The 16,860-nt window shown below is 34.2% G+C and overlaps 1 protein-coding gene and 1 pseudogene across 1 annotated transcript; both read left to right on the plus strand.

Annotated features, from left to right (window-relative positions):
• The first annotated feature begins 7,514 nt into the window (after positions 1 to 7,514).
• Positions 7,515 to 10,317, plus strand: LOC114389295 (putative pentatricopeptide repeat-containing protein At1g17630). Its single transcript, XM_028349936.1, has one exon. It carries the CDS (start codon positions 7,946 to 7,948, stop codon positions 10,034 to 10,036), a length of 2,091 nt encoding a protein of 696 aa, XP_028205737.1. The 5' UTR covers positions 7,515 to 7,945; the 3' UTR covers positions 10,037 to 10,317.
• On the plus strand, positions 10,075 to 11,338 carry LOC114390052 (annotated as a pseudogene).
• The last annotated feature ends 5,522 nt before the right edge of the window (positions 11,339 to 16,860 follow it).

Here is a 16,860-nt window from a genome sequence, read left to right on the forward strand (position 1 = left end):
ACCCACTCTCTTTTACCTCTTCTCAATCTGTCCTTTCCCCTCTAATTAATCTCCATTGTTTCCCTTATGTTAGTGCAGTGCTAATAACATCTTCAATTCAAATTAGTTTAAATGAGTTTTTTAAGTTATTTTTTTGTGATTTTTAAAATTTCATCTTATTATAAGAAATTTATATATAATTTTACTGCAGATTAAAATTTTTAAAAAACTCATATTTTTATATTTTTTATTTTTACTTAATTATAATTTATTATAGTATTGTTATGCATTAAATAAATATTATTTTTTATTATTAAAAAATAATTTTTTACAATTTCTTGCATAAATTATATATTTTATTCTTAAGAAATTTTTTGTCACATTACTCTAATAAAAAAGAAACGATAAAAAATAATTTCTTCACTTAACAAAACCTTAAAAAAATCTCATTCAAAATACTCTAACTAATGTTATTGTAATATTGATTAAAAACTTAAAAAAGGAAAATATTTATAATATAAACCATAAGAGAATATAAAAAAGTTACGTGTCTCGATATAAATCTTTTTTTATTTTAATCTCTTAATCAATGTATTACAGATACGGATTAATATTTATCTTCCTATTATTTCGAATATATATATATATATATATATATATATATATATATATATATATATATATATTGTTTAACAGAACCTTAATTATTAATATAATAAAATCTATAATCTATAGCAATAAAAAATTGTTATAATAACAAATAATTAAAACTGGTTGATATCACGTCTATTTTTTCTGTGCTTGCATGATTTAGTTTAATTTTTTATTTACTCTTATTCACATTTTATTTATATTGGTCCTGTGTACCGGGGGGAGATAACCTGGTATTTCAAGTGAGCAAACATAAAAAAAAAAATTATTAAGATGTATTTTAAAAATAATATATTAAACTGAATCATTATATTATAACAAGCATCGATTGTTTTCTTTGGCTTGAATAACTTTTTAATTTCTATAAAAATTATAACGTTTTATTTTTTATCTTTTTAATTTTTATATTTGTGTTCTTATTAAATATTTTATTTCAATTTTAATCATTTGCATTACATTAGGATTTACTATTAAGTGATGACCTATTTAATAGAGATAGGTTTATAAGTCTGATTTTCTTAGACCATTTTCAATGCATGCATACTATTTGGATTTAATGTTTTTGAAAAAAAAAACTTTGAATTTAATAACTATAACATCATATTTTACTCTTTTAGTTTTTATCACCAACCTCTCTTTGTTAAGAATTGAGGTAGAAATAGAATGACATGATTTTAATATGTATACTAATGGGGATTATATTTAGTAAGCAAAATAGTTGTGTAGGAGAAGAAAGACAAAATGATAGAAACTTGTAACATTTTTTATTTATTATGTTTATTTCACATAAGCACTCTATCTTATATAGAGTTGTACATCACAAGTTTAGTTAATAACTAACTTTATGTAACTAACAAAACTAACCTATTTGAATTAACTATCTAACACCCTCCATTAATTCAAAGAGCCAAAACTCCTAATTCTTTTCTTAACTTCTTAGATCGCTTAGCTTTCATTGCTTTAGTAAGCACATCATTAGTTTGCAATTTTGTTGGACAATACACGATTTCAATTATTCCCTTATTCACTTGCTCCCATAGAAAATGAAATTTAGTTTCAATATATTTACTCCTACCATGAGAAACCGAGTTCTTTGCCATATTAATAGCAAACTTGTTATAAACTAATAGTTGCACAGGCTTTTTCTCATTAATCTTTATCTCCATTAGCAATGAATCAAGCCATATAGCTTGACATGCGGCAAATGACCCAACTATATATTCAGCCTCACAAGATGACAAAGCCATAACAGGTTGTTTCTTAGTACACCAAAGATTGGTGCTCCTAAAAACTTGAACAAGTTCCCTGAAGTGTTTTTCCTATCTACTTTATCACCACTTCAATCCAAGTCAGAATAGCCATGCAACTCCACTGCTTTCTATTCTTTATTACTAGGAACTAGCACACTATATTTCAGAGTTCCCTTTAAGTACTTGAATACTCTTTTGGCAATCTTTAAGTGAGACTTCCTCGGTTCAACCATAAATCTACTCACTAAACCAATTGCAAAGCAAATATCAGGTGCTATTGCATATGTACCTTAAAGAGCCAACTAATTGCTTGAACAATGTGGAATCAACCAACTTATCATCTTCATTTATATTGTCTAGCTTGATACTCACTTTTGCAGGAGTTGTTGCAGGGTTATAATCCGCCATATTGAACCTCTTTAGTACATCACTAACATACTTCTTTTGATGTAGAACAATTATTCTTGATGTTGTTACAAACTCCAAGCCTATGAAATATGCCAATCTACCCAAGTTTGACATTTCAAACTCAGTCATCATTAGTGGAGCCCAAAAAAATCCAACAAATCTCCTCCCTCACAACTATGTGGAGGTGACTGCCAAACCGACGATCTCATAACAAGCTTCAAACTTCATTGCATCCAGCCACTTTCTCTTTTCTTCACTTTCCATGGCTTTTCTAAAACACCCAGGCTCTCCATCATCTGTTAGGATCACATACTCATTAGTAGAATACCTCTTAAAAGGTTGTCTCTCCTTATTGGACCTCATGAGTTGAACTTGAGGTGGTTCGGTAGCATCATCAAGATTTTCATCTTATGACATGTCATGCTCATCTTCATCATCAGCAGTAGGAACATCAACCTCCTCTCCAAGTTGCTGGACACCAACATCATTTTGAATATCAGTATTCAGATTCTAAATAGGCGACTGAAGTGGTTCAAAATCAGTCACACCATTATCTTCCTTGGGTGTAGACTTCTCCACATTATTAATGTCTTCAATGGTTTGGTTTCCCATGAATTTCACATCACGGCTTCTAACAAGCTTCTTCTTAACAGAATCATAGAACCTGTAACCAAATTCATTCTCACCATAACAAATGAAGATACACTACCTTGACTTTGCATCCAACTTGGATCTCTCATCCTTTGGAACATGCACAAAAGCCTTGCAACCAAAAACTCTTAAGTGATCATACTTCACATTCTTGCCAAACCAAATTTTGTTCAGCACCTCACTATTCAAAGCAACAACAGGACTAAGATTGATAACATGCACTGCCATGTACATTGCCTCACCCCAAAAGTGCTTGGGTAACTTTGCTTTAGAGAGCATACATCTCACTCTCTCAATTAATGTCTTGTTCATCTTTTCTGCCAAACCATTCAGTTGAGGACTTTTAGGAGGAGTTTTCTCATGAGCAATGTCATGCTGCTTGCAGTAGACATCAAATGGTCCACAATACTCCCCATCATTGTCAGTATGAATGCATTTCAGCTTCTTGCCTGACTGCCTCTCAACTAAGACATGAAACTCCTTGAACATCTCAAGAACTTGGTCTTCCGTCTTCAAAGCATAGACCCAAAGTTTCCTGGAATAGTCATCAATGAAGGTAACAAAATAAAGTGTTACACTAAAGGATTTCACCTTCAAAGGGCCACAAAAACATCTGAATGCACCAATTCAAGCAACTTAGATTTTCTGGAGGGAGGATGCTTCTTGAAGGATACTCTGGTTTGTTTACCAACCATGCAATAGGAACATTTCTCTAAATTTGCATTCTTCAATCCTGGAAGCATATCCTTCTTGGCTAAACAATTCAGCCCATTCTCACTGATATGACTAAGCCTTCGGTGCCACAAAGAGGCAACCAAAGCTTTCATGCAATACAACTTTTAAATTTTCTCCCTCTTGGCCACAACCAAATCACCCTTGGTGAGTTTCCACTTTGCAGAACCAAAGTGGTTATCATAACCAACATCATCAAGTACCTGCACAAAGATCAAATTAAAGCGGACATCCGAAGCATGTTTCACTCCTCTAAGTAGCAACTACATTCCCATGTTGGTTTGCAAACAAACATCACCAACACCAATCACCTTGGACACGTCATCATTACCCATCTTCAAGACTCCAAAATCACCTGGAGTGTAAGATGTGAATAACTCCTTACTGGCTGTAACATACAGTGTAGCACCACTATCAATTATCCACATGCTCTCATTAGATACAAGATTAAGTGAGTCAAGGTCATGGAGAATAACAAGATCATCATTAGTAGCAGTAGTCACACGGTCATCATCATGATCCTTCTTGTCTTTACTCTCCTTCTTCCATAGAAAACAATTCCTCGGGATATGCCCTGTTTTGTGACAATAATGGCACTCAACATTCTTGTATGGAGACCTAGACTTGCTCCTGCTCTTGTCTCTATCACCCTTCATCTTCTTCTCTTGGCTTCTCCCCCTGTTTTCAGTAGCAAGCACTTCTGATTGAGAAGAAGTACCTTGCGCCTTTCTTCTCATCTCTTCATTAAGAGCACTAGTTTTTGCCATTTGCAAAGTAACAATACCATTAGGGGCAACACTAATCATGGAAACCCGAAATGTCTTCCACGAATCAGGTAAAGTTATTAATAGGAACAATCCCAACACATCATCATCAAAGTTGATACCTGCGACTAACAATTGATCGCAACATCCTTGAAATTCACTCAAGTACTCAGTAAATGGAATTTTGTCCTTATACTTCAATTCAACAAAGTTCTTCAACAGGTACAATTTGTTGCTCCCTGATTTAGAAGCATACAAGGACTCTAGAGTTTGCCATATAGTTCCCACATGTGTCTCATGAGAAATAAGATTGTAAATAGGTTCATATGCAAAGTGTGTAATAAAACCACATACGCGTTCATGTTCAAAACCCCACTCTTCATTAGACATAGAATCTGGCTTCTGTGTTCTAAAGACTCGAAGATGCATATTCCTCACAAATAACAAGTCCTTCATCTTGCCCTTCCAAAAGTGATAGTTTGCTCCACTCAAGGATACCATCTTCATATGTGCCTCCATCGTTCAAGCAAGTAGAAAAACAACCCCTTAACCAAAGAGCTCTGATACCACTTTGATGGGGAAAATAAATCAATACAATAACAAACTCAATAACAGAGTAATAGGTAGCGAAAATAAATTTTCCCTAACTTGGAAAAATCTATGAAGAACACCAATAAAATATAGAGTGCAAAATAAAAATCAAGAACACACAAGAGACACAATTCGTTTAACGTGAAAAACCCCTCAATGCAAGGGTAAAAACCATGAGTCGTTCAGACTAAAGAAATAACTCTACTATAATCAATAAAGGTACAAGAGAGTCTCTAACAAGTGTACTAAAACATGCTACAAACAGTCAAATCCAAATATGAACACCAATGTTTACAATAGAAAAACAAGAAGATGAAACCCAAAATGTATAATAGAGAATGTGAAACACTTATCTCCCTCTATAGATATCTTTTTGACAATCCAATAGGAAAATTTGAAGTATCACATGTGTAGAACCCATTGTCCAAAAATTAGCTCGATCCAATGGTGAACAAATCCGAAATTGCAATCTGAAAAACGTTATCTAGTGAGTGTGTGAAAATCACAATGATTTTTCCTCTCCTTTCTCTCTCAATGTTTTGTAACTATTTTTACCTCACAAATGAGTCTCTCTTTTTCACCCTAATCTAACCCCTCTCCACTTAAATAAGTGAGACAAAATGGGTCTTCTCATTTAGGTTTTTACTCCACATAGGAAGGGAGTTCAAAAAAACCCATCACATTTAAAGGACCATTCAAGAATTCAAATTTGCCATCAATTACTACTAGCTAAGGCAACAAACAACCTTATTGTCTCAAGCCTAGCCACTAGTGCAAAAACTTTTGTATAATCTACACCAGGCTTTTTCTTGAATTCTCTAACTCACCAATCTAGCTTTGTGTCTTGCAATAGACCCATTAGGATTTAGTTTTAGTTTAAACACCCATTTGACATCAATTGATTTCTTGTTCAAAGGTAATTCAACTAGCTCCTAAGTGTGGTTCCTCTCAATAGCCTTTAATTCTTCCATAATTGCTTTCTTCCAAACATATTCCTTCATGGCTTCTTCATGATCAATTGGTTCTGCATCTGCCAGTAAAGCAAAATGCACTAAATCACCTTCGGGTGTTACTTCAATTTCATGAAGCATTTCAAAGTTTGTATACTTGGCTGGAAACTCCCTGTCCCTTTGTGATTTTTGGTTCTAAGCCACATTAGATGTTGTATCTTTTTCATTTTGTACTAGAATTATTGAGTTCGGGTTGCTCATTTGGTTCTTCGAATCCCATGACTCAACCTCACTCACCATCACATCTCTACTCACTTCGATTTTTTGCTTTGCTGGATTGAAAAGTCTATATGCTCTAATGGCATGATAGCCAACTAGAATCATGACTTCACTCTTATCTTGCAATTTCTTTCTGTTTGCATCATTCTCATTTTTAAAACACAAAAAGCCCAAAATTCTCAAATGACTCATAGTTGTTTTCTACTAGTCTAATACTCATATGGCACCTTTTCTTTGAGCCTTTTAGTGGGACATCTATTGAGCAAATAGGCTGTTGTGGTAACTGCGTCACCCCAAAAGGAATGTGGCAAATTCTTCTGCTTCATCATGCTCTTAGCATGTTGAGTACAATTCCATTCCTTCTTTCTGCCAATCCATTGTGCCAAGGGGTGTAAGAAGTTATGACTTCATGTTAAATGTCAAACTTTTCACAAAATGACTCAAATTCCTTTGGTGTGTACTCCCCTCCTTCATCTGTTCTTAGAACCTTGATGAATTTGTCACTTTGTCTTTCAACTAGGGGTGTAAGTAGGTTGGGTTGGATCTAGTCTTATCTATTTTTTTAACTCAATCTAATTAAACTTAATTGGGTTGGATTAGATTAAGTTTATCTTTTTTTTTGTCAACCCAATCAAATTTTAATTGGATTGATTATCGGATTGAGCCATTAAAAAATTGTCATATTTAAGTCTTGGAAAAAAAATAAAAAAAACCATCAAATTCAAAAAATAATAAGATATTTTTTAAGAAAAATACTATTCATATGATAAACAATAATCATAAAACATAACAAAATTTGTAAATCCAAGTACTCCTAGTGTTTGAGTTTTTGCACCAATGAAATAGTTTGCTTATAAAAAAAAATGCAACATATAAGAAGATATAAAGTTATAATCAATTACCTATTACAAAATTAATTTTTTTTATTGATTTTACTCTTTTTTATCTTTTAATTAATTCTTTATAATTTTAAATTTTTTAAAAATTTATTAAGTCTTTTAAAATCCTATAAATTTATCAAATTCTTTTGAATCTCATGAATTTATATATTATAAATTCATGAAAATCTAAATTATAAAATTCTAATCATATAATTTTTTTAAAATCTTAAAAATCAATACATTCTTATAAAATATTTTAAAATACTAATCTAATACATTCTTCATAAATGTGTAGAATTACAAATGTAAAAAAAATGAAGAAACTAAAATAAAAAATTATATCAATACAATTACAAAAGTCATCGAAATCTAGCAAAAATAACCTCACTTCCACTCCAAACAATCAACACAGAATTCAGTATCTCACTCCAAAATGCAGCCCATAGCGGGAACCACAAAACAACCAACAACACTTTTGAATCCCATCTTCGCCACACCAGAATCACGCGCACCGAACAGCTACCCAGGCCTCAGCACCAGCACTGGATCTGCATCAAACAGAGAACGAAGAAGAAATCAGAAAAAAAAAACAGCTCAAACACCAACATCGAATGTGCATCAGAAAAAGCCAAGAGAAAAACGAAAAAGAGAAGGAAAAAAATGTAATCAGAATAGAAATAAAAAAAATCCGCTCCAAAGTCGCTCTCCTTCTCTATCAAAAACTCTTCTGCGCCGCACTCACTCCACCTTCTTCTTCCGATTCCCTGAAACCCCGTCTTGAAAGGTGACATTATTTAAAATCTTCATTCATGCTCAATGCAGCCTCTGAGCGCTTCCGCTCTCTCTTTTCACGATTTCAACCCATTTTTCTCATCTCCCACGTCCACAATGATGAACTCATTTACTCCTTCCACGCCTTTTTTCAACGCTGCTTCACTCTCCAACAAGCTCGTCAGCTTCACTCCCAATTGGTTCTCACCACCGCGCATCGTTTACCCTTCTTGGCCGCTAGGCTCATAGCCGTTTACGCCCGCTTTGCCTTTCTCTCTCACGCTCGCAAAGTCTTTGATGCAATCCCTCTTGAGTCACTCCACCATCTTCTTTTGTGGAACTCCATTATCAGAGCCAATGTCTCTCATGGGTACCATCAACACGCACTTGAGCTTTATGTTGAAATGCGAAAGCTTGGATTTTTGCCTGATGGTTTCACTCTTCCATTGGTAATACGGGCTTGCTCGTCTCTGGGTAGCTCTTATCTCTGCAGGATTGTCCATTGTCATGCTTTGCAAATGGGGTTTCGGAATCACCTTCATGTCGTGAATGAACTCGTGGGTATGTATGGGAAGCTTGGGCGAATGGAGGATGCACGCCAACTGTTTGACGGAATGTTTGTGAGAAGTATTGTCTCTTGGAATACTATGGTTTCAGGTTATGCCTTAAATCGTGATTCTCTTGGTGCTTCTAGGGTTTTTAAGCGGATGGAGTTGGAAGGTTTGCAGCCGAACTCTGTGACGTGGACCTCACTCTTGTCGAGCCATGCTAGATGTGGGCTTTATGATGAAACTCTTGAGTTGTTTAAGGTGATGAGGACAAGGGGAATTGAAATTGGTGCCGAAGCACTGGCTGTGGTGTTATCTGTGTGTGCTGATATGGCTGAAGTTGACTGGGGCAAAGAAATCCATGGGTATGTTGTTAAAGGTGGATATGAAGATTATTTGTTTGTGAAAAATGCACTAATAGGGACTTATGGGAAGCACCAACATATGGGGGATGCACATAAAGTATTTTTGGAAATCAAGAACAAGAACCTAGTGAGTTGGAATGCTTTGATATCGTCATATGCTGAATCTGGATTGTGTGACGAAGCCTATGCAGCATTTTTGCATATGGAGAAATCAGATTCAGATGACCATTCCCTGGTGAGGCCCAATGTGATAAGTTGGAGTGCAGTGATTAGTGGTTTTGCGTATAAGGGGCGTGGTGAGAAGTCACTAGAACTGTTTAGGCAAATGCAGCTTGCCAAAGTAATGGCCAATTGTGTGACAATTTCCAGCGTTTTATCAGTTTGTGCTGAGTTAGCAGCATTGAACCTTGGAAGGGAGCTCCATGGTTATGCCATTAGGAATATGATGAGTGACAATATTTTGGTGGGAAATGGTCTGATTAACATGTATATGAAGTGTGGGGATTTCAAGGAAGGACATTTAGTGTTTGATAACATTGAGGGTAGAGATTTAATCTCATGGAACTCTTTAATTGGTGGTTATGGAATGCATGGGCTTGGTGAGAATGCTTTGAGAACTTTTAATGAGATGATTAGAGCCAGAATGAAGCCAGACAACATCACTTTTGTTGCTATTCTATCTGCTTGCAGTCACGCTGGACTTGTTGCTGCTGGTCGTAACCTTTTTGATCAGATGGTCACAGAGTTTAGGATTGAACCCAATGTAGAGCACTACGCATGCATGGTTGATCTCCTTGGTCGTGCTGGACTTTTGAAAGAAGCAACTGATATTGTTCGAAACATGCCAATTGAACCTAATGAGTATGTTTGGGGAGCTCTTCTGAACTCATGCAGAATGTACAAAGATATGGACATTGTAGAAGAAACAGCTTCACAAATTCTAACCCTGAAGTCAAAAATAACTGGGAGCTTCATGCTGCTGTCAAATATTTATGCTGCAAATGGAAGATGGGATGACTCTGCAAGAGTGAGGGTGTCGGCAAGGACAAAAGGTCTAAAAAAAATACCTGGCCAGAGTTGGATTGAGGTGAGAAAGAAAGTTTACACATTTTCAGCAGGGAATTTAGTCCATTTCGGTCTGGAAGATATTTATGTGATCCTTGAAGAATTGAATCTTCACATGGCGAGTGAAAACTATAAACTTGATAGCCAATAAGAGCTCTTGTTGCAAACTGAGCCGAGAAGCTAGATATTATGTCATTCCATGACTTATTCCGTCAATTACTGGAAAATGCCACACTGAATCCGAGTTATTGAGAAAATTAAATAAAGAAAAATATTCTTGGATACCCCTGTGCTCTCTGCATCATAACACAGAGATTGGAGAAAGAAAGAATTTTTTTTGATATGATTGTTAATGTGATGTAACAGAAAGAAATGCAACAACTCAGCTTCCTTCCAATTTGACTGGGGTTAAGATTGCCGAATTGAGATTAAGGAGTGGCACCATGAGGAGAAGGGGGTTTCCCATTTACAACAAGTTTGAGATTCCCATAGGGGTCATTACCAAACCATATGTAAAGAGGCTGGTTTTGGTGAACCAATATTTAGGGAATTGGCCCATCAGCTACTACCCTTTGCACAATTACACATACTTGGCTCCAGTCCTGGGACTCATGGCTTACAATGCCTCCAATTTGTCAGCTACTAATTTACCAATGCTCCATGTTAATTCCTGCTCTGGCTCCAGTCCCTATCAAGGTCAAGTTCCACCATGTCAAACTTCCTGCTCTGGGTGCTGTTGCAAAACGTGTTGGTTTGATTTGCAGGGTTCATCCAATTTCAGCATTGTAACAGGAGGTAACACTTGCTCCACCCACTCGCAGGGCCATTTTTTTACCGTTGCCGAGTCTTCTGCTCTTCCACCACCGGCTCCTTCTCAACCGCCGTCACCAGCAGCAGCTGCAGCAGTTGTTCCAAAGGAGAGCAAGAGTAGCAACAAGGTTGGGGTTATTGTGGGGTCTGTCTTGGGTGGACTTGTATTCTTAGTTTTGCTGAGTTTGCTGGTTTTGTGGCTGCTTAAGTACTAACAAAATAAGAAAATACAACAGATGGAAAGGGCTGCAGATTCTGGAGAAGCACTTAATATGGCCTCTGTTGGGGATACTAAAGCACCTGCTGCCACGGTTACTCGAACGCAGCCTACCCTTGAACATGAATATGCGCCCTGACACACTCATGTGCAAGCTCCGTTGCTGTATTCATAAATTCTTCAAACACCTCTTTTTGGTGGTTGTTTGCTTAGGCTCTTCTCTTCTCCTTGGTTTGTTTATGCTGGCGGTAAATGGTAATATAGTATAGATTTTTTGTGTAAAGTAAATCTGTTTATTATTATCCCTTTGTGATTCATTGTGGTGTGAATGTATGTACCAGCCCAAAGTGATTCTATATGTGATGAATTCAGTAGTTCCATTGACAAGGAATAAAAATGTAGGTCCTACTTTTGGGATTATTTTTACTGATCCTCTTTGCTCCTGTTTTGAAACTTGATAAATTGGTATGAATTGTTGGCTCACAAATGCCTGTTATTGCTCCTGCAAAAAGCATTCTTGGGAATTCATTGTGGGCTTCTTTTTGCCTTGTCTCTGCTTTTGTTGGCATTGTATTGCTAATAGTAGGATTTAGGTAGGATATAGAAAAGGGAACTTGATCATGAAGAAAGCAAATGGCTTAGAATTAGATTATTAAAGTAGTAACCGTGGCTGTGCTCATTGTATGTTCCTAGTCTCCAAATCATGTTTCCAAGCAAACAAGTGAGCAAAGTAACTCAAGATATGCTGCTGAGTGCTGGCCCTGGCAGCACATCAATCTTCATACTTTTGCTTGCAATGCTTTCCTATCCTCTATCCTTCAAAAGAACCACAAAGAAAGAAAGAAAGAACATCCTACCAACCATAAGTTGTGCATAAAACTAACTTGCACGACTTGCATAAGCAACCATCCATTGATTCATTTGTACTATGAATGATGATAACACTGAAACTAGTGCACATAATTGATGGACAAGAATGATTGATTTTCCTGCCCTTCTCAGGGTGTGAATGTTTGACTAGATAGACATATGGGGTCGGTTACATGGTTTCAGTTTTCAAGGATGAAATTCAGATGTGAAATGTAGTGTCCAAAATTGCAGCCCACCACTTAAGTTTTGATGTGTGCGGTAGAATGAACAGTGGATATCCGGTTTTGCCCTCTGAATGCCTAGATGACACATTGCACCGTATAATTGGTCCACACATCCAAGAAACTTGGGCTGGGTTCCTTTCACTTCATTCACTCGTTCTCCAACAAGCCTGTGCCGCGACGCGCTTCCCGCAGCAATGTGAAGCCTCTCTCTCCCCATCCCAGAACCCCTCCCTACGAACCCGACCCGTCTCCAGCTCCTCCAGTCTGCCATCGCCCTCTCCTCCGACAATCTCGCCACCGTGCAGATCATGGCTCTTAATATCAAAGTTTCTCAAGAACACTAAAAACCGAATAAACTAAAAACCAAACGGATTATAAAATTGAAAAATCGCAATTTTTTTATTGGATTGGGTAGGATTTCACATTTAATTTTAGAAACTAATCAAAATTAAACTTATACATGTACATATGTTTTTATTTATAAATTTGTAATATTACTCATTTTTATTTTTATTTCTTCTATATTTATAAAATATATATGAAAAATATATTTAACTAAAGATATTTTTACTAGTTAAAATATGAAATATTCTATTATTAGTTATATAATGACATATAAATAAAATATTTGATATTTTGAATTATTTTTTATTATATATTTTATTTTTATCTAATATTTTCTAAAAAGTTAAAAGTAGGATTAAGATTAAAAACATATCTAATTCAAACTATTTTAAATTGAATTGAATTAGATTAAAAGTTTAAATTAAATTGATTGAATAATAAATTAATAAAACCAAAATGATTGGGTCTGATGGTTTTTTTCTTCAAAATCATCAAATTCAATCTGCAAACACTCCTAGATGTGATCGTGAGCATGTCTCCTTGAAAAGAAAAAAGAAAAACAAAGATGAGTTTGATATGACTGGAAGCTGTGAATCATAGCAGCCAACGCTTAGTATTACATCCTCATACCCGAGTCTCTATTTATTCTATTATATACCCTCTTCTTAAAATTTATAGGTTGATGGAGCAGTACAGAAGGCAACATTCTTTAGTTGTGTGCAGTTAATATATGAGTGATTTGGTGTCTATGGTCACAGAAATTCTAGAATTTTCAATGATATTGTTTTGCTATTACTCTCTCTATAGGATAAGTTCCTAATAGCCTCTTTATGTTGCTTAGCTAGTGGCTGTTTTAGAATGGGTTCTTTGTTGGATATTTAGAGGGATTGCCTAGATTATTCTCTTTCATGTGATATCTTTTACGTAGCTTCTTTGTTTTGTTTAGTGGTTTCTTACTTTCTTTAGTTGTTCATATACTTTTGCTCTTTTACTCTTTGATATATTTTTTTTCTTTTTATCAAAAAAAAGAACTTGTGATTTCGACAACTTTCGACAACTAAAAGGACAATTGACATCTGTACATTTTTTCATGCTCAGGGTAACATCACTAACATGTGTCTGTGAGCTTTTTTCCGAAGAAAGCTAACAGGTACCTTGAGCTTGAGGTTTGATTTTCTTTTGTCAAATTAAACTCAATTCTCTTGTAGTTTCAACCTTTCTCAATTTGGTTAAGTTACAAACGTTAGCCTTCTATTTGGCACGATAGCTTAACATTTTATCACCCCTAACTTTTGTTTTTTACGGGGGTAATATATGTAAAAAAAAAAAAAAAAAACCTCTAGCGAGTAAGGGGTGAGTGACACAAAACAAAAATGCAGGGGTAATCAGAAAGTGGGTGAACCTACATGTGGATAAAATGTAATTTATCCTTTTCTTTACGCATAAAATTATAGAATAGAAATCATAACTTCTCTTGTGTTGGAAAATGTAGGTTGTTTTATCAGTGTGGTTGTGAAGGAAATGTTTTGTTTTTCTGATGCTCCAGCTTTTCCAAGGAAGCAGAATGGATCAATCACTACAATTGGACTTAGATATGTTTCTTGCCTTTTAGAATTTTGAAGGACTTTTGTGATTGAGAATAGAACTCGATATTGATGGTTTATGAATAATTAGACAAGCCAATCCATACTTCGCGAAAATTGGAAAGAAAATGAGAAGGATTGTGCCCTATTTTTCATTATCTTTTCAACAAAACAAAACAAATCCTTGCCTCCACTCAGCTGTGTGTATTTCTAATATGCATCTTGTCTTGAAATCAATTTTGCGTCACGAGGTTTAAGCTATTCTGCATAAATGTCAAGATGCTCTGATGCAGCTTGAGGTTATGCTGACCCGTCCTATTCATTTGTTTGGTTATTAGGCACAAACAATATTGAGTAATGCAATATATTATGACCCCTAGCCAGTTTTGCATGCAAATTTTGTGAAGTTTGTCTTTCAAATTGTCTATTACATCAATCGGCTTTTTTTTCTTTCAAATGTCATTAAGTAAAAATGTACTAAATAATTAGGTGATATGGTGGAAAGAGATTATAAAAATTAAATATATTCACATCAGGAGGACATTGAAGGGAGGATGGAGTGTCCCAAGACTCAGAGGCTCCACTATGCTCCATCCCAGCTATGCCTTAACCATTAACTTGAGGTGAAGCTTGAAGTTCATCTCTATTTATATGAAGTGTTTTCTCGACAACTCTTTACATGTGTTCTCATAATATTGATTCTCAAAAGACCCGTGTTTATATATGATCATGTTGATTCGGTATGTGGTATGAGTGCATTGTTGCATTTATGTGTCATGTCAGAAATGCGATGTCTCACTTAGTTTGTTCCTAGACTTAGTCATAACTTGGTCGGCCCTTGAGATGAGTCGGTCAATCGTTAGAGATGAGTCGGTGTCTAGAGATGATAGAGTCTTTAATATGTTATATTCTCATAACATAAAGAATGCAAAGTATAAGTACTTAAAAGAATTATTTTAGAAAAAATATATATTTGTTGATATTTTAATATTATTAACTAAATTAAATAAATTCACTAATTCTTGTGAAGCAGTTAAAAACAAGTCTTATAAATAGGACTAAAGATAGGAATAACTATAGTATTAGTGACATAAAATGTAGTTTGGTTACTTGGAGAAAAGGTTAGATACTATTTGGTTTGAAAAAATATTTCTTTGTTTTCTTATTTTGTTGTAAAAAAATTATTTGTAAAAGTTTATATAAGAAATAATGAAAATAAATTATTTTTTCACTTTTTTATACAAATATTTTAATATAAGAAATACAGTTAAAATAAGGTGTCCTTTTTGTATTTAAAAGTGGAAACATAAAATATTTAGTTTTCACACCAAATGACCCCTTAGGAACTTTCACGTTTGAAAAAAAAATATTTTTTTTAGAAATTTTGCATTTGTATCTTTAATTATAAAGTGACACTTTTTTTAATATTTATATAGATAACAATGAAAATAAATTCCAAACATAAGAAATAAAGTAAAATATGATAACATTTTTTAGTCAAAGATAAAAAAATAGAAAATATTTTTAAAAAAATTAAATAATCCCTTAAGTTTTGCAATATACTAGGTAGCTTCAAAGTTTGGCCAATTGAGTGGGCAAAAAGTGAAAAGGTGTAAATTGTGGTGGAAATTAAAATTGTCTTTCCATTATATGTATCTTGTATGCCTTTGAAGAAGGGTCGACAATTCAGTTTGGGTAGCGGTATGGAGTTGTGGCTTCCAGGGACCAAAGAACACAGTAATAAAACAATAAATTCATAATATGTATGCAAACTTCCCTAGGGCTAGCTTTGCAACAAGACACAACTTAATAATTGAGTTTTAAACTGATTTTTTTGGCGTCGGTGCTGCTGAGCTGTGGACGTCATTCTTTCTCCACTCATCTTATCTCATCCAGCCATTTAGAGACATGCCTCTTCTTTGATTCCTTTGGATGCTAATAATATAAATTATATTTTGAGTATCAACTGGTGGAAAAGAAGAAGAAAAAAACGTGTAATAATATTAGTTATGTTATTTGAAAGAGAAAAAAAAATCAATGATTCTTTAGGGGACTTTTTTTTTTATCGTTAACGATTAGTTTGTTGTTGGCAAGAGGGATTCAACCAATCTTATATATTTTTTTTTCATGCGACTAAAATATAACCTAAATTTTATAAGCTTTTATTAGCGGATTTTGGTCGCTTCAGGTTCAGGGTAGAGTTAAAGCAATTCAGGTTACCTTTTATCAGTTTTATTTAAGGCGAACGAATGTTTTAACAATTTTAGAAAATTAACATGGGAAAAAGAGTTTCTCATCGGTAAAATATAAAAAATTGATGAAAATATAAATTTGTGAATAAACAAGAATAAAATTTTCTCATTTTTATAGCCGAAGTAAAACTTTCATGTAGTAACTGACTTTAAAGTTACTAAAATGTTCATGATAATTCATTATAAGCACAATAGTTATAGGAAAATGAAACATTCATCAATTTTTTTTAGGAATCCTATTCATGAATTCTCAACAAAGTGTTTTAGAGGGTGGTACTTAAACCGGGAAAGATAGAAAAATATTGTTGTTTATCAAGAAAATGTATGTTGTAATATTTTTTTTTTTGAAAACTATAATAATATAAATAAATTTAAGAGTTTAATGGTAATATATTAACTATATAAAATTACATTATTGTTCAATCATAATTCACCATTAATATAATTTTTTAAGTAATTATTATAAAAGTCAACAAATTTAACTTACATAATATAGGTTATAATTGGATGATAATGCAAATGATAGTGCAAATTTTTTTACCATGTTAGTATATACTCTTTTTTCTCTAAATTTAATGCCTAAAAATACTACTAATATATTTATCCTTTTCAAAACTTAAAGAAAGGGTCCTGATGTTTGGACATGCGTTGTCCTGACGGCTTCTAAGCTTAAA

The sequence above is a fragment of the Glycine soja genome, chromosome 16, assembly GCF_004193775.1.
Source record: "Glycine soja cultivar W05 chromosome 16, ASM419377v2, whole genome shotgun sequence".
Lineage (NCBI taxonomy): Eukaryota > Viridiplantae > Streptophyta > Magnoliopsida > Fabales > Fabaceae > Glycine > Glycine soja.

What these genes read in the sequence shown, in the direction of transcription:
- LOC114389295 (XM_028349936.1), top strand. Translation starts at nt 7,946, where the DNA reads ATGCTCAATGCAGCCTCTGAGCGCTTCCGCTCTCTCTTTTCACGATTT.